This window comes from Aphelocoma coerulescens, chromosome 13, assembly GCF_041296385.1.
Source record: "Aphelocoma coerulescens isolate FSJ_1873_10779 chromosome 13, UR_Acoe_1.0, whole genome shotgun sequence".
NCBI classification, from domain to species: Eukaryota; Metazoa; Chordata; class Aves; order Passeriformes; family Corvidae; genus Aphelocoma; species Aphelocoma coerulescens.
In genome coordinates, this window is record NC_091027.1 from 16,713,346 (window position 1) to 16,735,231 (window position 21,886).

At 53.7% G+C, this 21,886-nt stretch overlaps 2 protein-coding genes across 4 annotated transcripts; both read right to left on the reverse strand.

Moving 5' to 3' along the window:
* Positions 1–1,477: 1,477 nt before the first annotated feature.
* HARS1 (histidyl-tRNA synthetase 1) lies at positions 1,478–16,016 on the reverse strand. Its single transcript, XM_069029230.1, has 13 exons — positions 15,908–16,016; positions 15,122–15,211; positions 13,354–13,473; positions 13,077–13,172; positions 12,213–12,338; positions 10,103–10,210; positions 8,304–8,402; positions 6,056–6,149; positions 5,791–5,918; positions 5,464–5,706; positions 4,195–4,311; positions 2,683–2,829; positions 1,478–1,986 (listed from the first exon to the last, which is right to left on the reverse strand). Exons 1-13 carry the CDS (start codon positions 15,983–15,985, stop codon positions 1,927–1,929), a joined length of 1,506 nt encoding a protein of 501 aa, XP_068885331.1. The 5' UTR covers positions 15,986–16,016; the 3' UTR covers positions 1,478–1,926.
* Positions 16,017–16,401: 385 nt separating this feature from the next.
* LOC138118314 (histidine--tRNA ligase, cytoplasmic-like) lies at positions 16,402–21,871 on the reverse strand. Of its 3 annotated transcripts, none has more exons than XM_069029227.1 (12): positions 21,650–21,871; positions 21,441–21,560; positions 21,010–21,105; positions 20,077–20,202; positions 19,814–19,921; positions 19,275–19,373; positions 18,871–18,964; positions 18,606–18,733; positions 18,279–18,521; positions 17,470–17,586; positions 17,011–17,157; positions 16,402–16,795 (listed from the first exon to the last, which is right to left on the reverse strand). In XM_069029227.1, the coding sequence occupies exons 1-12, from the start codon at positions 21,842–21,844 to the stop codon at positions 16,739–16,741; spliced, it is 1,530 nt and encodes a 509-aa protein (XP_068885328.1). In that variant the 5' UTR covers positions 21,845–21,871; the 3' UTR covers positions 16,402–16,738. The 3 variants fall into 3 exon arrangements, with proteins under 3 accessions (XP_068885328.1, XP_068885329.1, XP_068885330.1); XM_069029228.1 differs by lacking the exon at positions 19,275–19,373 and adding an exon at positions 19,399–19,491; XM_069029229.1 differs by lacking the exons at positions 21,010–21,105; positions 21,441–21,560; positions 21,650–21,871 and having other exon boundaries at positions 20,081–20,989.
* Between the last annotated feature and the right edge of the window lie 15 nt (positions 21,872–21,886).

A 21,886-nucleotide genomic window follows, 5' to 3' on the forward strand; every position in this document is an offset into this window, starting at 1 on the left:
CGGCGGGAGCAGGACCTGAAGGGACAGCGGGGCTGGGGGAGATGAGCGGGGAGGGAACAGGCGGGCCGGGATTGGCTGGGCCGGGCATGCCCTCGGCCTGTGATTGGCTGGGCCGGGCCGCGCAGCACTGGCAGGAGGGTATAAATAGGGTGCGCAGGGGTCCGCCGGTGCCAGTGCGGCGGCAGGAACGGGAGCGGGGCCGGCAGCGCCGGTGCGGCAGCGCCGGTGAGCCCAGGCGGGACCCCCGCGCCTGCCTGGGCCGGGCCCTCGGGCGGGCGGTGCCCCTTGGCGGCCGTGCCGGCCTGGCCCTGTCGCTGCCTGTCGCGGAAGTCGGTCAGCGGTGGTGCCAGAGGCTGCTGCAGGGCTCGAGTGCGCGGCGGGGGCACCGGCCGCTGCCCCGGGGGATGGGGGTCCCGAGAGTAGGGGCGGAGGGATGCGGCCTCGCAGGGATCTAAAGTAAATTTAAAAATAAAGGCAATAAAGCTGTTTTAGTCTATTACTATTCTTTTATTCTACTTTTATTTTCTCTTATTAGTCTATTCTTTATTCTGCTATTTTGGTATTCCAATCATTTTTTCATTGCATTAATGGGTTATTGTGCTACCCTATTGAACTACTGTACTTTTATTCTATTCTTACTCTGTTATTAGATACATAATGTTTATTAAATAAAGGTTGTAGAGTTTGGGCTGAACCACCGATTGTGGGGCCAGAGGTGACATAAAATCCTTAGGGCTGGAGTAGGTGCCCTGGGGCTGGAGCCGAACCCAAACCAATGTGGAGGTGAAATGGAACGCTGGGGCTCTGGAGCTGAAATAAATCCTGTGGGCAAAGGGATGGAGCTGCAGCTTGGGGACTGCAGGAGCTGCCTGGGGGGTTCCATCCCCCCGCCGTGGGACCAAGCACACTGGGGCTGGCAGGGCAAGGGAGGAGCTGGCAAGGTAGGAGAAGGGAGGCCTTGCCTACCCCTCCCTTGCCTTACTTTTCCTTCCCTTGCCTTGTTTTACTTCTGCCTCCTTGTTTGACCCTTGCCTAGCGCCTTCTTACCTTGTTCTCCCTACCACGCCCTTGTCTTGTCTTCCCTTTTTATGCACAGAAAAGATGCATTGTTTCTTTATTCTTTATCCCTGTCTAACTCTTGTTTAGAGAGCCACAGGTTTAAAAACTGACCTGGTTTGGGCACATCAGGCAAAAGGTGTGGCTCAGCAGGGAAGGGACCTGGGGGGCACTCCAAGCCACCCACAGAAGATTGGGGGACCTGTAACACCCGTAATTGGGACGTCGCTCATGGAGCTCCAGCGGGCTGTGGGGGCTCAGCTCCACACCTGTCACAGGGGTTGGCAGCGCCAGGAGTAGCCAGAGGGAGCAGGAAACATCAGAGCTGCAGAAACATCTACAATGACCTTTAAAAAAACAGCTTTGGCTTAATGAGGCAGGTGAGCAAATCCCTGCCCTGAGCAGCAAGCAGAGACAGGAGTCACAGCAGGGGACAGACAGATTTATTATGTTTCTGGGAGCAGTGCCATTACATTTTGCTGGGGATAAGGTCACCCCCCTGCAGCCAGAGCAGAGAGATGGGCTGGGATGGTTATTCAAAGCGACGGGAACAAGAAGCTGCAGCCAAACCCCCAGGATCTGCTGCCAGCATGGGGCTCCATGGGTTGCTGTGGCAGACGTGCAGCTGGCATCTGCCAGAGCCACTCCACAACATCTTCCCAGCAACGTTCTCAAGGGCCAGGGCATGGCGCAGGAGTCAGTGCAGCCTCTTGGCTCCCACCAGGGAAGGAAGGGCATAAGACAAGAATAAATACAGCTTTCAAAGTCACCCCAACACCCCCCCCACTGCTGCACAGCCTGGTGAAGGCATTTACGGAAGGAAATCCGTCAGCCAGAATCCAGCAAAGGAGTAGCTGCGTCCGAAGGCGTTTAACACTGACTCGTCCGTATCCTGATCTCCTCCACCAGGCTCTCCCTGCGAACATTGATCTACACAGGGGGAGCAAAAAGTTGCTTCAGTACAACTCCAACAGCTTGACATGCCCCCACAGCCGTGGCCCTGTGTCTCAGGAGGTCACACCAAGGTGGCACCAGTCCCTCTACAGGGATCAAGCAGGCTGCAGCAGCCACAGAGCTGAACCTGAAAGAGCAGGTACCCACCAGCAACCCCAGTAAGCCCTCTCCTGCACAATGGTTGTGAGAATGATTCTCTTCCCAGTCTTTCCTATTGGTTCCAAAGCCACTGATCTAGGTGATCTATGCAGTGATCTAGCCAGTGACCTCTGCACTGATTCCAGTGCTGCCTGTTTTGGGAATGTGTCCTGAGATAATAGGCACAAAGCAGCCGTGCAGTTCAGGGCTAACCAAGTTCTGTTCAGTCTCTCATTGCCAAGAGCACACCTCCAGGACCTTCACCGACGGTCCCATGTCATGGACTGAAAGCATGAGCAGCCATGCAGGCCACTGAATCACCCCTCCATGCTGCAGGCTCCTGAACTGAGGAGTTCAAGGAGGCTACATAATAGGAAGCTCTCCAGAGCTTGAGACAACAGCATTTCATTACTCCAGGAAGCTGCATGGAGCAAGGAACTGCAATATTGTGTGTTACAGAAGTTGCTGGAAAGACCACTGGGTCCAGAGGGTCACATAGCCACCCCCACCATGGCAAGCTGCCACAGGCCATACCTCCTCCCTGGTTGCCACGATGCGCAGCTTGACAACTCCATCTTTGAGCTCCTGCTCACCCACGATGGCAACAAGAGGGATGCCTGTGTCCTCACAGTACTGCAGCTGATTCAGCAGCTTGGGGTTCTTCTTGTACAGCATCTCTGCCTGGGAGAAAGCCAAAGCACAACACCATCATCAAACTGGGATGTTTCACTGGACCCCTTCAACCAGGCATTGCTGGGCCAGTCTGGTGAGTGAGGTTGTGTGGTGGGGAGAGGATGGACTCATGGAGAAAGCTGGGCACCAGGTTCAACAAGGCCAAGTGCTGGGTCCAGCACATGGGCCACAAAGCCCCATGAAACACTCCACGCTGGGGGCAGACAGGCTGAAAAGTGCCTCATGGAATGGGAACTGGGGGTGGTGGTTGACAGTGGCTGAACACAATATCAGGTGTATGCAGGTGTATGCAGGTGGACAAGAAGGCACCTGGCTTGTACCAGCATCAGTGTGTCCATCAGGACCAGGGCAGTGACAGTCCCTCTGTGCTGGGCACTGGTGAGGTCACACCTCAAATCCCATGTTCAGTTCTGGGCCCCTTAGGGCAAGAAAGACACTGAGGTGCTGGAGCACATCCAGAGAAGGGAACAGAGCTGGGGAACGGTCTGGAGCACAAGTCTGATGAGGAGCGGCTGAGTGAATTGGGAGGACTCAGCCTGGAGAAAAGGAGGCTCAGAGAGAACCTTCTCATTCTCCATAACTCCATGACAGGAGGGTGGAGCCAGGTGGGGGTCAGGCTCTTCACCCAAGTAACAAGTGACAGGAGAAGAGGAAACGGCCTCAAGTTGAGCCAGGGAAGATTCAGGTTGGATATTAGGGAAAACTTCTTCCTCAAAAGGCCAGTCAGGCATTGGCACAGGCTGCCCAAGGTGGCAGTAGAATCCCCATCCCCAGAGGGATGTAACAGACATGTGGATGTGGCACTTGGGGACATGGCTTAGTGGTGGCCTTGGCAGTGCTGGGTGAATGGTTGGACTCAATGGTGTCAAGGGCTCTTTCCAATCTAAATGGGAAGGATTATGCCAATGAGTAATAACACAACACAGCTCAAAGGTGCTGACAAGACACTGCTTATCCTGGGAATCACCAGGCCATTAACCCTAGTCCATGTCACCTGGGGTGTCCCTACAGGGCCAGGAGCCTAGCAGAGCACCCAGGCACTCCTCTCCCCTCACTGAGGCAGTCTGTCCGCAGCAGGCAGGGACCAGGGCCCTGCTGCCTGCTTTGGGAATCTGTCCTGAGGTAAGGCACAGAGCAGCCCTTGCAGTTATAGGGCTAACCAAGTCCTGCTGCCCAGCCCTTCGTGGAGAGCCCATAATTTGGGACACTGGGAAGAGGAAGGCTCCACTCAGGAAGGCAGTCTGCTCCCCACCTGCTCCCTGTAACTCCTTCACAAAGCAAAGCCAGATCTGGTCCATTCCCAGACACAGGGTGAACCAGGCAGCTCTCAACTTTGCCATCACCCAGTCATACCTTGATTCCACCATCCCACAGTTCAGAGATGAGCTTCAGTCGCTCTTCAAGGAGCTTCTTTTGGGCAGAGGCCACCAGCACCTGTGTCTCCGTTGTCCTGATCTTTTCCTCAGAGGCCTAGAGAGGGGACAAGACTCAAAAGATGCCACAGACATACCGATACACCTGAGATTCTATGAGCAGGATGGGTGACCACCCAGCTCCATCAATCTAGCAGTGAAGAGGATTGGGCTCAGAAGGATCAACAGCATAAATTCAGAGTCAGGGAGGTCCCAGAGATCCCACCCTAAAGCAGAATCTCATTTTCTGCAGTTGTTCCATGATGTGTGCTTAACACAACCTCCCCTCTGTTTCTGCACACCCAAGGGCCTCCTAAGTATCTGCTCCAAGCACCTCAGGAGCAACACACCCAGGAGAAGGCAGACACGGGCAGCTGTCTGCTCTACAGCTGAGCTCCGAACTATGGGTTAAACAGCAGCAAGCTGAATGCTCCACCAGCCCCTGTGGCAGATGCTGGATACTCCATGTGGCATTTTCCTGCTGCCTTGCTGAAGGGAGAAGCCTTTAAAAGGTCACCTGCAAAGGAACAAACGTGGCCAGGACTGGAGGTGGTGAGGGAGGAATTCAGTTTCTATTTAGAAATCCCAGTTGTGTCTGGCTGCCAAGAGAGAACCAACACCAGACTTCTGGGGGAGGGGAACATGTGGCCACATTTTGGGAGCTTACAAAGACCTATTTAACACCCATTGATTGGGATGGAGAACAGTACAACTCTGAGGAGCGGGAAGAGGAAAAAGCTATCTGGGAAACACCCCTAGAGGCACTGCACTTCCTGCCCTGGAACATATGATCCCTGTCTGGTCTCTGTAGTGCCATAGGCAGGACAAATAGATGTGTGAGGCTGCTGCCTCCCTTGCAGAACAATGCTGCTGCCTCCCTTGCAGAACAATGCTGCCTTGCCAACGAGGACATGGGCTCACACGGATGCCTAACGCAGGGGGGAACACTAAGGTACCTGCCCCAGGTACCTGCCACTGCTGAGGATTAAAGTGCCCCCTCCAGCTGCAGAAGCCGTGTCTGAGGGCTGTGGAAAGAAGAGTCTTGTCTTCAGTGGGAGCCCCAGATATCTTCTGCCAGGCCAGAGAGAACTGGAGCTTATATCCTGGCTGGCTTCTCCAAATGCTGGGGCAAGGACCACTCTCTTCAGCTCTGCTGGAGTGGGGGATTAACCATTAATTTGGTGCTTACCTGAGCACCAAAGGCACCTACCTCGAGTCTCTGTTCCAGGATGGAGAAGATCCGCTCGATCCCAATGCTGACCCCCACACAGGGCACCTTCCGGCCCTTGGGATCAAACATCCCCACCAGCCCGTCATAGCGGCCGCCTCCGGCCACGCTCCCAACGCTGACCGCCTCCTCCACGTGCTCGTTCTCCTGATGCAGCAGCACAGCCTCAAAGATCACCCCCGTGTAATAGTCCAGGCCCCGTGCCAGGCTCAGGTCGAAGGAGATCTGCAGGGCACAAGGGAGGCCCCGTCACTGGGTGCTCCAGGACACACAAGGGCAGCACCCCCTCCTGCCCCCACACCTCCTCACCTTCTCTGTGATGCCAAACAAGGTCAGGTACTCAAAGAGCAGCTTCATGTCCCCCAGCCCCTCCTTGGCCAGCTTGTTCTGGGACAGCTTTGGGTCCTGGAGAAGACGCTCGATCAGGTCCAGCCCACCTGTGGGGACCAGCCATGCCTCAGGAGCGTCAGGGCAGCAGCACCCGCCGGGGCAGCCCCGGCCAGCCGGGCGGGTGCCCTGCACCTTCCATCCCCAGCCCAGAACAAGGCCAAGGGCACGACCCCGGGGTGCTCACCATGGAGCTGGACATACTCCCCAATGCGATCCGCAGCCTCGGGAGAGAGCCCCTTCTCTCCCACCATCTCGCTCCTCACTTCTTCCCATGGCACCTGAGAGGGGAGAGAAGGGCATCAGCCACTGCACAAAGGACACGGGCTCTCCTCTGCACGGCAGAATCCCATCATCATGGTTAGAAGGTGCATGGAGAAGTAGCAGCTCTCAGAGCACAGTCACATGTGCATAACTCCATTTCTGGTACAGCCTGTTTGTAACCCAACCCTATAAAAATACTTTTTGTTTGATTTCTGGCCAGAATCAAGTATCAGCACTGTATAACCACCAAGTCTGAGAGCCATCTTGCTGCTGGGGTTTCCCTGGTTAGGTACTTAATCATAAACACCATTCAGGAAAGTGTTGCTGGTCATGGAATCACCTGGAAAGGTGTGAGGTGTTGCTTGGGTAATGGAAAAAACCCAATGTAAGCAAAATATGCTGCCATGTTCCCAATGACCAAGGGGTCAAAGAGAACCTGAGTCTTGATTACATCCAGCTCCACTGAGATAAATCACAAGGAAATGATCCTATCAGAAAGAAGCCCAGTGCTGCCTTCCCATTGCTCTTCCATGCATACACAGCCCCAAACCCCAAACTTCGGTCATGCCTTTGTAATGGATCTCTGCTAGCAGGGCTGTGAGTGAGACTTCCTCCAGTTGACTTCACTTGACCATCTGATGAGGCCCCCACAGGAAAACGGAGCTCACCCTTCAACAAAGAACCATGACCACATGAGACACAGCTGCTGTGTTTAGCAGGGTTTAACACAAAGGTTAGGAGCACTCTTTGAAGCACAAAGCACATCGTGTCCTCCACACGAATCTGAACACACAGAAATTGAGCTCCAAATTCTACTTCAGATCCCAAACCAAGAAATCTGAAGCCTGAGACTGCACTTCATGTTAAAGTTCCTTTTCCTTAGCTACTAAAGGAGGGCTGTACACACACTGAAGAGACTGATCTCCAGCATCTTTATCTGACTAGGGCCTACAGCCAAGATAATCAGCTGCAAACAAAAAGTTGTCCCTGGACAACTGGCACCTTTCCCTCCTCCCTAGAGGCTACAAAATGGCCTGAATCCCTTGGAGACCTTCATAACAGCCAGTGCTCTTCCAAAGCAGGCAGCCTGTTGAGCCCAAAACCTGAGACTTCCTGCCTCATGTCTTAAAGGTGCAGCTGCACACTGAAGGGGCTGTTCTGTGTCACAGCAAACCTGGCTACACACAGCATGACTGATACAAGCACCTGTGCTACCAGCACAAGTCAGCAGAGTGTGGATGAAGTGAGCAGGGATCTCTTACTCATCACTTCCAATCCTCTTCTCTATTTCCAGGGAAAATATAGAAACCTCCCCCAATCCACTTCACTTCTCATTGCTGTGTCCATCTCCTGAGGGTCCCACACACAGCCAGAGGCATGTGCCGTCCAGTGGTACCTGGATCATGCTGGAACTGCCTGGCCAGCACCATGCACAGGCTGCAGGCTCTGCGTCCTCAGAGGGATGCTGAACATCACATCAACCAAAAGAGAACAGCAGCACCCTGCAGGACAGCATTTATCAACAGGGTCCTGGACAACACGACTGTGTCAGCCTGCTCACTTGTGGATTTCCATTTTGCTCTGCCCTGTCCCCTGCAAACTGCCTTACAGACTAGTACAGACTGTCACTTGTAACTGCACTGCTCTACTCCTCTGCTCTCACAGAGACTTCATGCTTATGTCACACTTGCCTGGTACCTGAAGTCTGAAATTTTAATAAAGGTTTGACTGGATGATCTCTCAAGATCACTTCCAATCTGGGCTGTTCTATAATTCCAGGACACAACTGTAATTCCTCACACCACCTGACTAAACCTGATGCATTCAAAAAGGTTCGTCAATGCCTAGCCTAATTTGGTGCACGTTTTCATGAGCCTGGTTCATAAGCAGCAGCACCTTGAGCAGGTGAAGGTTTGGGATGTTCAACCTCCCATGTGAAGAGCAGTTTTCCCCTCCCACCTTTCCTTTTATCAGGACCTTATGGGATACTGGAGAAAAAACCAGAGGATCCACTTTTCCTCCATGAATGCTGTGCCCTGCATGAATCCCCTCCAGGGAAAGGTGGGAACAACTCGATGCTTATCAGCGTTTTCCAGCCAATTCTCACAGACCATGGGTCATTCACTGAGACTCCAGCAGCAGCAGTTGCAGCCTGGGGCTCCAGCCCATACCTTATCCAGTTTGTCCACGCTGGAGCAGATGGTTCGGAATTTGCTGTCCGGGACCCCACAAACTGCAAACATCCCATCAAGGATGCGCCGGTCGTTGACCTGGGGGAAAGAGAGCAGCACATCAGGAATTATGAACTCAACCAGATGCTTCAGCAGTGTCCTGCTTTGTCCCCCTGTAGTTTTAAGCAGGGAAGAGAATATAGGAGGTGTCTGCCAAGGGTTTTTTTTGCTATTTGCAATTTCTCTTTCCCGTTCTTGGGGAGCTGAGCTTCCCAGAGCAGATCAAACAGCACAGCTGACATCTACCAAGCCTGGGCAGAGCCATCACATTTCCTTCTAGAGCCACAGACACCTCCACTCACCAGAGAAAAAAAAAACCATCAGGGCCTATGAGTCCTTTCATGTGGACATGTAAAAACAGCTCAGGAACAGACCATAGCCAAGGACATGAATTCAGAGTACTACCCTACACTCTCAGGATAAGAGCAAAGGGACATCTGATTATGTTAAATCCTCGGTGAGGATTTTTTTTGTTACAATAGTACAGTGAATTCTGTAGCTTAATTATGCTCTGTAAGAGTACATAATTGAGGCCAAAGACTCAGCTGGATTCAACATTTCCACGGCTAGTGAGAACATCTACAATTAGTCAGAAACAAAGAAATTGCACAAAGAAATTTGGAATCCTCCAGCATAAACATGAACCAGAATGTGCCTTGTGGGAGACAAGAATAACCACAGGCAGGTTACTCTGTTGCTCCCCACTGCAGGAGTGTGTTCATCCTCAAAGGCACCACTTTCACCACTGTGCAAACACCCAGTTCCTCCATCTCACCCCAGACAGGTTCAAGGGGAAGTACCTGGCTGCTGCCCCATGGGGCTGCAACAGGAACACAACATCCAGCCTGCAGTGCTCACCTCCCTGCAGTGCCCAGCAGTGGCCCAGCTCCAGGTCCCTCCCAGATCCCAGCGCCCTCCCGTGCATCCAGCACTCCTACCCATTGCTCTCCTGCTCCTGTGCACCCTTCCCATCCTGCCTCACCTACACATCGAGCACCATTTGCTGCTGCTCCAAGGGAACAGAGGTGTCTGGAAGCAAACAGCAAGCTCAGCCTACAGTAGGGCACAGCTCTTGTTCTAGGAAATGCTTCAGCTCCAAAAAGGACTTGGTAGAAAGGAAGGACTCTGCAGGCAACACCACATACACTGAGCAGATGCCCCTGCTAAGGAGACATCAGGAGCTGGGATAAGGGCAGGAATCCTGGACCAAAGCCTGTTTTACTGCAGGCAGTGAATATGACAATCACCTGCTTACATAGGCATTAGGAAGAAATCCTTTATTATAGGGGTGCTGAGGCCCTGGCACAGGTTGCCCAGAGAAGCTGTGACTGCCCCACTCCTGCAAGTGTTCAAGGCCAGGCTGGACAGGGCTTGGCACAACCTGGGATAGTGGAAGGTGTCCCTGCCCATGGCAGGGTAATGGAACCAGATTATACTTAAGGTCCCTTCCAACCCAGACCATTCTATTATTCTAGCTGGCTGCTGGAATTTTGCAAGGGACTGTGGCTAGTTCTGGAGAGAACACTGCTAGCTGCAACCTCAGGAAAACTCCTGTCATTCCCAACTCAAAGCAAGTCCAGGTGGAGGTCCAATCTTTAGCACAAGAGGAAGCACATTTGCAGAGAGGAGGGATGAACTTCTGGGTCAGGCCTTAGAGTGGGCACAGGTACTCCTGTGTAAAACCACAGGACAATGACCACTGCTTCCCACCCTGGCACAGAGACTCCACCCAATCTCACCTTGATGATGAAGTCCCCGAGCTGCAGGTCACTCAGGATCTCGTGCACGATCTTCAGGCACTCAGCATCGGGAATCATTGGGTCAAACTGCCCGGCAATGTCAAAGTCCTGGGAGCAGAGGAAAAGGCAGTGAGCAATTCAGCACCACAGCATGGCTGCAGCAAAATAGCTTCAGCTGCTGGTAACAGCAGTTTGTATACAAAAACCAACAGAATTGGGATGTGAGGGAGCACTGTCCCTTACAGACTGGATGCAGAAGGGACAGGATGTGGATTAGGACCTCTACCACGGAAGGCAGCAGTGCTCTCACATCCACTGCATTTCAAAGAGTTTGTACACTGTGACCTGCTCCCCTGACCCAGCACTTGCTGTGTGACACTCTGAAACAGAGATCCTCGATAAACAACAAAAAGGAGGAGCAGCAGTAAATAAACAGAACAAAGGAACCAGAAAGGGGAGGGAAAAACTACTTTCCATTTGCTATGACCTAAATGCCAAATGTCTCACCTTGATTCTTAGGATGCTTTTTTTAATACACATGCCAATCAAGTTAATGATTAGGGAAGGCAGAAGAAGCAAAACCAAAGTTTCAACTGCTAAGACAGAAAAAGGAATCAGGAAGCCTGAGTAGTCCCCACCAGAGATTACCAGATGAACTAGCACAGAGAAGAACCAAAGCCCAACATCAAGATGCTTTATTAGGCTGGTAGCCCATGACTGGAAACAACATCAGTGTTCAGAAAGAAATAAAACACAGAAGCAACAAGAGAGCCCTTCCTCAACTCCTGTTTAGGAATCCCCAGAGGCAAAGTCTTCTGTGAGATTTTGGGTACAAGAATAATTTTTGTTATGTGGATATATTCAAACAAGGCTTCACCAAGCTCTCAAAATAAACTGGGGCATTGGAGGAAGGAAGAGGTGGGATCACATAGGTAATTCCTGATCAGCTGAGTGCAAAAAGGGCTGATGCAATCCCTGGGAAAGTTGGGTGAGGAAGTACAGGAAGTGTACAGGAAATCAGTAAAGTGCTGATATCGCTGTGAATGGCACAGATGAAATCTCACTGAAAAAAACCCAAGGGCTGGTGAATAATATTGAAGAAAAGCTGAAGGAAAAGGTGCAAGGCTGAGAAAAGAATGAAAACATCCCCAAGGAAAGAAGGTAAACAAAGGTAACAGAGCTTGATTTACATGGTCTAAGGAGGGGAAGATTTCTCTAAACATTTCCCAAATGTTTACCTGGGAAAGGAGAAGAATACATATCAAGAGATGACAGCTACTGTTTAAAGAGCTGAACTCTTTAAACCAGAGGAAGGAAACAATCAGGTACAAGTAAGTTTAGCCTGGATATTAGAAGACCATTTCCAGCTACCCTAGGAGTGCTATCTTGAAGCAGCAAATGAGACAGGAGGCAATGACCCCAAGTCATCTGAAAATGGGAATCACCAAGCCAAATCTGGAAGGTGTTCCCAGGGGTTGTATAATGAAGTAGGAATATTCTCAAACAAAAAAACCTGTTTGCAATGTGAGTCCCTGGGGACTGTGTCAGTAGAGCAGAGCAAAGCTGTTCCTTGGGGCTACCATGAGAGAGCCACAAAGGAAATTACTTTGTTACTTGTTCTGTAACTTGGCCTCTGGGTTTTCCCTCCCATTGAAGTTAAAACTGACTAAACAGGAAACAGAAGTAGCCAATGCTACTGCCTTGCCTGGTTTGTATGTCCTGCTAACACACCTAGAGCTGAACTGTTGTCAGATTTGAGATCTGAAGGAAATTCTTCCCAGACGCCCATCTGGCAAGCACTGTGGGATGGAGCAAGGAGCTGCCCTCCCATACAGTGCAAAGGAGGTGATACCTGGGGGCTCTATGACAAAGTTCCACACCACGCCAGCACCGTGTCACAGCTGTCATGCCCACTCTCGCACTCTCCAGATGTTTTTCACACTCATAAGGACACACTGAGGAGAAGATTAGTGGATCCTTCAGAGCTTTCTGAAGCCACAGGGAAGAGTAACCCAGCGTTCCATCCTGTATTCTGACAGTGCTATGTGTCCACAGGTGCTGCCCAGCCCACAGCCTGCCCCAGCAGTTCCTTGCCCACAGCCAAACTCACACACTGGTAGAACTCGCGGTAGCGGCCCCTGGTCATGGCCGGGTTGTCCCTCCTGTACACCTTGGCAATGTGATAGCGCTTGATGTTGGTGATCTTGTTCATGGCCAGATAGCGAGCAAAGGGCACCTGAGACAGAGAGTTAAGGATGGGAACAAGAAGGGATCATCCCCCCCCATTATCAGTCACAGGCAGTGCTGGATCCTCACTGTCTCCCCACCCAGCACCCATGGGGCAAAGGACTGCTAAGAGACAGCTGGACTTATCACAGCTCCCCAAGGTCTCCACACGTGCTGCCTTTAAGTGTCCTCTCAGGCTTCTTCCAGCAGCAGCTCAGGCTGGATCTCAGTCTCACATGGGCTGTGTACTGCAGCAGCCTGGTCTGGGAACCCTGCTTGGGAGAAACCACACTCAGTACAAATCTTCTTTACTTCCACACATGGGGCATGAAGCTGTGTCAGGGGAGGGTCAGGCTGGGTATCAGGAAAAGGTTCTTCCCCCAAAGGGTTGTTGGGCACTGGCACAGGCTCCCCAAGGCAGCGGTCATGGCACCAAGCCTGACAGAGCTCAAGGAGCATTTGGAAAATGCTCTCAGGCACATGGCTGAAGTGTCCTGTGCAGGGTCAGGAGTTGGACTCGATGATCCTTGGGGTCACTTCCAACTCAGGATATTCCATGATTCTAAGCATTCCTTCACCAAACAGAAGCAATGCACAGTAAATAACCGAGCAAGGGTTCTGCACCCACTGAACCACACTGCCTGCTCATGTTCTCCCTCTCAGTTTGGGGTCCTCCGTCCCCCTCAGGATGGCACTGCCCCAAAAGGAAGACAGACAAGGCCCCTCAGCACCAGCTGTGGCAGGATACTGTCAGGTCATAGCGCAGGGACAGCAGCTCTCCTCCCTGATCTTTCAGATCATAGATGAGCTTCGAGTCTTCACCGTATTTCCCTGTCAGTGTCTCCTACAACAAAACAACACACGAACAAACAGCATCTTAAGTGACAGGGGATCAGCCCTAGAGCACACAGAAAACAAGGAGAGAAAGGGAGAATGCCTAGGAATGGAAGAAGGAAACTCAACCCTCAACACTTTCAACTGCAGGATCCTCAGCAGCTCAGCCAACCTGCTGTGTCCTCACCCACCTTCAGCTCGAACACGGGCGTGTCGATGACTTCGGCTCCGTGGCGCTTGAAGCACGAGATGATGGCGTTGAAGGCCCTCTCACGGATGGCCATTTGCTTGGGGCCGTAGTCCCGTGTGCCCTGGAGGGAGGAAAGGAGCAAAGGACACTTTGGGTTAGAGGCATGCCGTGAGAAAGATGCCACAAGCAATATGAAGAAGCTGCCATACTGCTAACAAAGCCAGAGAGATCAGGTCCAGACACCAGATATTGGTAAAAAGCAGCACTAAAAATATTGGAAAACATCAGGACACAGCTGAGACAGAGTCTGCCACGGCCCGCAGAGCAAAACCTAAATCAGGAGTATCACAGTACAGGAAACAAAGGAGCTAAAACAGATCCAGCAGTCAGAGCTCAGTGCTTTCGAGCCCGACAGTGCAGCCAGGACCTGTCCACGGCTCTGATTCAGACCTATTAGCCAGACCCCTGCCCAATGAGCCACCCCAAAGGTGGAAACAGAAAACAGATGCTCTGAAACTGTAGAACAACCAGCAGCTCTGCAATTTCCAAACATAGAGAAAAATCATCTTTCAAAATGCAACACCAGTGAAACATCTGCCTACAATTCACAGGGGCATGCTCCCTTCCCATTTCTTTGGTGTTAAGGATCACTGAATTATTTCAATGACCACCTTAATGCTCTCAGTAATATATAAATCATTGTCAATTAGCTAGACCTCCAACTTCCACTTTCTAAGGCCTGGCAGTTAGGCAGGAGGAGGCACCCTCACCCACAGGTCACTCAGGTGGCCTTCAGCTGCCATTGACAAGCCTGAGATGGGCTGGAAACTCAATTGTGTTTCTCTGGCACTCAACAGGGCTGCAAAATCCCCTTCTCCACACTTTTAAGCAGTGAAATACCCTTCCACTTTCCAGGCATCACACCACAATTACATTTAACAAAACATATCATAAAGGAAATGGACAAAGGTGACAGTTTGGAGAGATTTAAATATTGGGAATAAATTCTTCCCTGTGAGGTTGCCCAGAGAAGCTTTGGCTGCCCCATCCCTGCAAGTGTCCAAGGCCAGGCTGCACAGGGCTTGGAGCAACCTGGGATAGTGGAAGGTATCCCTGCCCATGGCAGGGGTGGAAAAAAATGAGCTTTAAGGTCCCTTCCAACCCAAACCATTCCATGTTTCTATGATTTCCTGTGTCAGTGGCATCACCACAGCCTGGTTTGTTTGTGAGCATATTTGTAACTGTCTCCACGGCACAGCACAGAAGCAGCTGGTCTCTGATCAGCTGAAACATTCAGGTTACAAAGTATTTCAGCAGAAACTGCATTATGGACACTATTGTTAGGGGCCTGGAGACTGAAAAACTACTTGTGAAGGAAGGGTCCTTCCACAAGAGGACACAGAAATTCCAGCAGCTGGCCAGACCTGCTCAGTAAATGGGATTACTCTGCCCCTCAGACTAAGGGCAGATATGAGACGTCTCACACTGGGCAGCTACAACAAAGCTTGATTAAAAGGGAATTTCCTGACCACGCCAGCAGTAGTTGGAAAATCACAGAAGCACCCAGAAGTCTCTAAGGTAGTGGGTATCAGGCTTGAATGCTGTCAGGGGATGTTTTCATCGTTCTCCCCTTGCTGCTAAAAGCGAAAGGGAAACAGAAATGCGAACAAAGACAGGTGTGGCCATGCTGGACTTCTGCCCACAGATGTGGGGGGTTGCTGGGTGCACATGCATGCAGAGGGGCACGGGAGCGTGCTGTGGGGAGTTACCTTCGGGGTCTTGAGCACAAACTTGTGTTTGCCCTCATCTTCCCCCAGCTGTGCTTTCATCTCCAGCAGTTTCGCCACTTCCTTTGCAATCTGGGGATGGAACAAGGAGGGAGCTGGGGATAAGACCACCCACCAGGCCCAGCCCACAACCTTCCACAGTACCTTCAGCCTCAGCATTCCCAGTGCACCCGGACTCCACAACCTCAATACAGCCACTATTCCCAGTTTCTCAGCAACCAGAGGGACGTTCCTTGCTCCTCTCCAGTACTTCCCACTTCTGATACCAGCACCCCTATCTCGGCAACGCAAACACTCCCACCATTTCCTGACTCCCACGACCCCATTACCATCCACAGATAGCTCCCCATTCCTATACCCAGCACCACCAGCTCCTGCTACGTGCACCTCAGCACTAGCGGCTTCCAGCATCCTCCTCCCAACCCTAACACTCCCAAGCATCCTTCCCTTCAATCTAACACCAGTTTCACCAGTTCCCACTACGAGTCTCCCCTGCACCCTCAGCCCCTCCACTTCCCAGCTCTGCCCTCCCATCCTTCCCGACATCCCTGTTCCCAGTGCCGCCAGCCCTAGCCCAGTAACCTCTACACCAGTACTCCCAGTTCTCCACAGCACGCAACCCCACCCACCGCCCAGCACCCGTGCCCCCAGTACCCCCAAGCCCCTCTTCCCCCATCCCAACACCGCCGGCGCCCCAGTTCTCATTCCCCGCCCCTCCCAGTCACACTGCTGCTCCCCCAGCACCCCATTCCCAGGAATACTCCACACCTCGTCAGGATCGGCCTTGTCCTGCTTGAGCCTCCGCACGGTGTCCGCCTGGGCCCGCACCGCCGCCTCCTCCGCCATGGCGGGTCCGCGCCCGCGCCGCGCATGCGCAGCTCCCGCGGCACCGCCGCCGCCGCGGAACGAGGGCCGCGCATGCGCAGCGCCGCCACCGCGGGGAAATAGAAGTCGGAGGGTGCGGGTTGGGTTTATTATTGTTCTGTTGTTTTTTGGGTTTTTTTCTTTTAATATAAAAATACAATTTCTCCACGCGCGCCCCTGCCTGCGCAGCTGCTCCAGCCGCTCGCTGTGCCCCTCGGTGATGGGACAGGTGCTTCCTCCAGGGCAGTCCCGTAGCTCCGCGCCCGCCCGGCTGCGGATTGGGACCGGTCCCCGCAGCACAAATAGGGGCGGGGGTGGCCTTCCACTGCCCCTCTGGCCCCATGTCCTGAGCTTGCAGGTGCCCAACACACCACGGATTCGCCCTCCCAAATCTGGAGTTCTGCCTGATGCTGCTTGAGCTGCACCACATCCATCTGTGCCTGTGCCACCACCACCTACAGAGATGGAAGTGGCTGTACAGGGACTGCAGCACTAGGAACCCACAAACTTGACCCGTCCTTCAGAGAAGCTAACCAGAAGGTTAACCTGGTGAGTGCACCGTCCATAACTTTTAAAACCCTCTTACTCCTCTGTTCTCACTGCCTTAGCCGAGGCAATGGGCCTTAGGCTAGTGGATGTTACCCAGACCACAGCAGGCAGTGAATGGCTAAGGGTGCTGGAGGAGGGTTCCAGTTGTACAGCAGTTCAGCCAAGCAGCTCCAGCCAGAGAAGTCCTCAGGGCTCCAGCCTTCTCCGGATCTCATCAATAAGCTTTTCTCTGGGGATGTCAACCTACAAAGCAAACAGAGAGGGGGAGGTAGCAGCATTAGAGAAGAGCACAGTTTAAGGACTAAGGGAAGATACTAATGCAGTTTGTGACTGGTTTTCTGGAGTCACCCAACAGATCTGTGGCCTCCCAAAGGAATGCTGAGGGAAAACCCAGAGTGCTTCAGTGATCTCCAGAGTTTGGAAGTACTTTAAAACCTGATGTAAAAGGGCATTCTCACCTGCTCTCTTGTTGCAACATCTCGCAGCTTGACGACTCCGTCTGCCAGCTCCTGCTCTCCCACAATGGCAGCAAGGGGGATCCCTGTGTCCTCACAATATTGCAGCTGCTTCAGCAATTTAGGATCCTTCTTGTACAGCATCTCTGCCTAGGAGGGAGTGGGAAGGGTGAATCACTACCCCAGCTTCATTCTGACGAATACTGCAGTAAAGCACCAATACCAAACCCTGCAGCAATCAGTTGCCTTTACTGCTCTGGGCTGTTCTTCTCTGCCTGCCTAGATCTGAAGATTGGACTTGATCTTGGAGGTCTTTTTCAACCCGAATGACTCTGTGGTCTCAGACAGGCAGAGATCTTGGAGACACACACAACTAATGGAGTTGGTCTTGCTGTACTACAGCTCCCTTCAGGCTCTCCCTCCCTCACCCGTGACACTGCCAAGCCCAAGTCCGTCCTTTACCTTGATCCCTGCGTCCCACAGCTCGGAGATGAGCTTCAGTCTGGCAGGAAGCAAGTGTTTCTGTGGTGTAGCCACCAGCACTTGTGTCTCAGTTGTTCGAAGTTTCTCCCCAGAAGCCTGGAGGGACAGACATGGGGCGCTCATGGGAGTGACTCTGTGATGAACTGCAGCTTGCAACACCTCACCTCATCTATCTCCAGACCTTAACTCAGCCAGTGACAACCTGGGCACCACTAATGAGCCCCCCAGAGATTCTGCATTGTGTCACACTACTTAATTGTGTGCTGCTGTTCCTAGGGGACCCTAGCCACCGTCCTGCATGGGACCAGGACAGCTTTCCAATGTCTCCTTTGATTCTTCAGGTATAAACACGTAGCCTCAGATTCACTTGCTAGGAATCACAAGCTTGGAACCAAACACAGAATGATGAATCTCCACAGCAGATTTCCTGGGGTTTATTAGAGTGAGTTCACAGCTGTTACCAAATTCATTGTCTCAGAATCCCCAGGACAGAAAACTTCAGAGGCAAGACATAAGGACAAAGTGACTGGGGCACAAAGCTCAGAGCCAGGACTGCCTCTAACATTTCCTTGACATCTCCTAGGGAATGCTGCCCTCAGCTCCCCACGCCTGCATCCTGATGGGCTGCAGAAAAGGACTCTGTCTTATGTGCATGGACATTTAGGCATGGGAGGAGCCACCCTCTCCCCCAGAATTATTTTCCCTTGAGCACTGTGGAGCTGGAGACTTCTAATAAACAGTATTTTGCTTCCTAGAGCCTTCCCCAATGCACTGCCTGCTTCACCTACCTCGAGTCTCTGTTCCAGGATGGAGAAGATCCGCTCGATCCCAATGCTGACCCCCACACAGGGCACCTTCCGGCCCTTGGGATCAAACATCCCCACCAGCCCGTCATAGCGGCCGCCTCCGGCCACGCTCCCAACGCTGACCGCCTCCTCCACGTGCTCGTTCTCCTGATGCAGCAGCACAGCCTCAAAGATCACCCCCGTGTAATAGTCCAGGCCCCGTGCCAGGCTCAGGTCGAAGGAGATCTGCAGGGCACAAGGGAGGCCCCGTCACTGGGTGCTCCAGGACACACAAGGGCAGCACCCCCTCCTGCCCCCACACCTCCTCACCTTCTCTGTGATGCCAAACAAGGTCAGGTACTCAAAGAGCAGCTTCATGTCCCCCAGCCCCTCCTTGGCCAGCTTGTTCTGGGACAGCTTTGGGTCCTGGAGAAGACGCTCGATCAGGTCCAGCCCACCTGTGGGGACCAGCCATGCCTCAGGAGCGTCAGGGCAGCAGCACCCGCCGGGGCAGCCCCGGCCAGCCGGGCGGGTGCCCTGCACCTTCCATCCCCAGCCCAGAACAAGGCCAAGGGCACGACCCCGGGGTGCTCACCATGGAGCTGGACATACTCCCCAATGCGATCCGCAGCCTCGGGAGAGAGCCCCTTCTCTCCCACCATCTCGCTCCTCACTTCTTCCCATGGCACCTGAGGGGGGAGAGAAGGGCATCCATTGCTGCAGGACATTCTCCTCACCCACTGCCTCCATCAGCCCACACATGCACAGCTTGTGTGGAACAACAGTCAGCAATCTTACTAATCGTGCCTCTGTCTCTCACAGGAATTTTTAACAAATCACCAGGCTTTATTCTTAAGCAGGCCCAAGAACTCCTCAAATCCTTTACACACACCATCTTAGCTGCTGTGAAACTCTTTGCAACAGGAACGGCCACAACACTGCCCAGCCTAATCACCCACCCCAAGACCAGAAGTGTCTTCCCATGAGCCCAGTGCTGACCTTGTCCAGCTTGTCCACGGTGGAGCAGGCAGATATGAACTTGCTCTCTGGAACACCACAGACAGCAAACACACCATTCAAAATCCGACGGTCGTTGACCTGGGGGAGGGAGAGGCATGCTTACCTTGGAAGCACCCTCTGATGTCATTCCTTTTGTCCCAGTGTGAGGGAAGCTGCAGCTGTTGGCATTTCCTCGTGCCTTTTCCCCAGCACCCAACTTCCATGGGAAGAGAAGATGTGCAGATATGAAAACCATCCTGTGACTCTATGGATCTAGTCAGCTGCTGGAATTTTGCAAGGGACTGTCATTAGTCCTGGAGAGAACTCTGCTGACTGCAGCCTCGGGAAAACTCCTGGTATTCCCAGCTCAAGGCATGTCCAAGCTGAGGCCCAGCCTTTGCATATACACCAGGAGGAGGCAGAGAGGTGGGATGAACTTCTGGGTCAGGCCTAAGAGTGGGCACAGGTACTCCTGTGTAAAACCACAGGACAATGACCACTGCTTCCCACCCTGGCACAGAGACCCCACCCAATCTCACCTTGATGATGAAGTCCCCGAGCTGCAGGTCACTCAGGATCTCGTGCACGATCTTCAGGCACTCAGCATCGGGAATCATCGGGTCAAACTGCCCGGCAATGTCAAAGTCCTGGGAGCAGAAGAAGTGATGGGAGCTCCTGGCAGAGCTGAGGGGCTTTGGCCAGGCACACCCTGCTGCTCTTGCAGCAGCTGGAGGCACTCCAGCCAGGAAAACCCTGCAGGCTTTGTGGCCTTGGAGGCAGCACTGGCCACCACAACACTCACGCACTGGTAGAACTCGCGGTAGCGGCCCCGGGTTGTGGCTGGGTTGTCCCTCCTGTACACCTTGGCGACGTGGTAGCGCTTCATGTTGGTGACCTTGTTCATGGCCAGATAGCGAGCAAAGGGCACCTGGGCCCGAGGAGTTAAGGATGGGAACGTGGAGATCCCCAGCGCTGTAGAAGCTGAGCCTCAAAGCCTCCCATCTCCCCTTCCCTTTGCCAGACGCTTCCCAATTTTTTTCACAATCATGGTGAGATTCTTGGGGTGTCCTGTGCAGGGTCATGAGTTAGACTTCGGTGATTCTTGTGGATCCCTTCCAACTTGTAATATTCTCTAACTCTATGGCCTCTGGGGAGATCCTTCCCCTGGCTGAGGATGAGTACAATGAACAGCCTGAGCTCCTTCAACACTGGGACAGCTCCATTTCCTCCTTCAGACCCACAGTATGACAACATCACACGCACAAGGACCCTTTCTCATTGTTCCACCCTCTCACAGTGTGATCAGGGGGAGTTCAACGCATGGCACAGCCATATGGACATTGAAGGAAAGAGATTTTGTTGAGATGTGGAGGTTGAGAAGGCCTGGGATAGACACCTGCAGCAAAAACCTTTCCAGGTGGCTCTGGCAAGGTGGGATGGACACAGCAGCAGTGGGGACTGTAACTGGGAGGAGATAAAACCAGTACAGTGGAGCATACTGGTGCATGTCCACAGCATGAAGGGACTTTGCTGTGGGTCCTGGCCTGGCTGGGGGATGGTGTGGTCAGGACACTGACAGCCAGACCAGATGGGACGGCCAAGGGGGCTGCCATCGCTCCAGTGGACCCTGCAGGCAGGCCAGAGTAAGAGCGATCCCTCAAGGCAGAGGTGACCACTCCTTTGGTCTGCTACCATCCCCTCAGGGTGCCACCATCCCCTTGGGAGCACAGGATACGGTGAGGTCATAGCGCAGGGCCAGCAGCTCCCCTCCCTGGTCCTGCAGCTCGTAGATGAGCTTCGTGTCCTCCCCATACTTCCCCATCAGCGTCTCCTGGGGAGGGGCAAAGGGGCTGGTGACCCGGGGGGCTCTGGGGTGAAGGGTCCCCTGAGACAGGGCACAGAGCTCGGCCCCCACGAACCGGGCATTACACACATCCCCCCTCCAGCCCCCTCGGACCTGAGCCCACCTCCCCGTGCCCCCTAAAAGGAGAACCAAGAGCGAATGTCCACCTGGCCATGCCCCACACAGGGAGAGCCCCCAAACCTGCCCTGAGGGCCCGGGGGAAGGGGGTGCTCCGCATAGGAGGGAGCAGAGGGGGACCCACAGCCCCTGGGGCGGGTCCCCTCCCCACAGCGAGGGGGAAGAGAGGTCCCGCCGCGCCTCACCCGCAGCTCGAGCGCGGGGGTGTCGATGGCGGCCGCCCCGTGCCGCTTGAAGCACGACACCACGGCGCCCAGGAGCCGCTCACGGAGCGCCGTCTGCGCCGGTGGGTGGTCGCGGGTGCCCTGCCCGGGACAGAGAGCGGCCGTCAGCGGCGAGGGAGCGGGGGAACACGCGGTACAGCACCGGCGCCGCCCCCGCTTCCCGCCCTTACCTTGGGCGTCTTCAGCACCCGCACCCGCTCGCCGCCCGCCGCCGCCCGCACCTGCCGGGACAGGGGTCCGCGGTCACCGGCCGGCGGCCAGGACCGGGCGAAGCTGCCCCGGCTCCCAGCGAGGCACAGCGGCCCGAGGCGGGGCCCCGCCGGTAGCCGGCGGACGGCGGCGGCGATGGGCCCGAGCCGCAGCATGGCCGGCACCGGGACACCGGGAGCGCGGGCACGTGACGGCGG

Excerpts from the sequence above, each read along its gene's own strand:
- LOC138118314 (XM_069029227.1), bottom strand. The coding sequence starts at position 21,844 with ATGCTGCGGCTCGGGCCCATCGCCGCCGCCGTCCGCCGGCTACCGGCG. Across the intron at positions 20,203-21,009 it reads CCCTGCGCTATGACCTCACC|GTGCCCTTTGCTCGCTATCT; the intron begins GTATCCTGTGCT and ends CCTCGGGCCCAG. Across the intron at positions 19,922-20,076 it reads ACCGCGAGTTCTACCAGTGC|GACTTTGACATTGCCGGGCA; the intron begins GTGAGTGTTGTG and ends TTCTGCTCCCAG.
- HARS1 (XM_069029230.1), bottom strand. The coding sequence starts at position 15,985 with ATGGCGGAGGAGGCGGCGGTGCGGGCCCAGGCGGACACCGTGCGGAGG. Across the intron at positions 12,339-13,076 it reads CCCTGCGCTATGACCTGACA|GTGCCCTTTGCTCGCTATCT; the intron begins GTATCCTGCCAC and ends TCTCTGTCTCAG. Across the intron at positions 6,150-8,303 it reads GCGTGGACAAACTGGATAAG|GTGCCATGGGAAGAAGTGAG; the intron begins GTATGGGCTGGA and ends CTCCCCTCTCAG.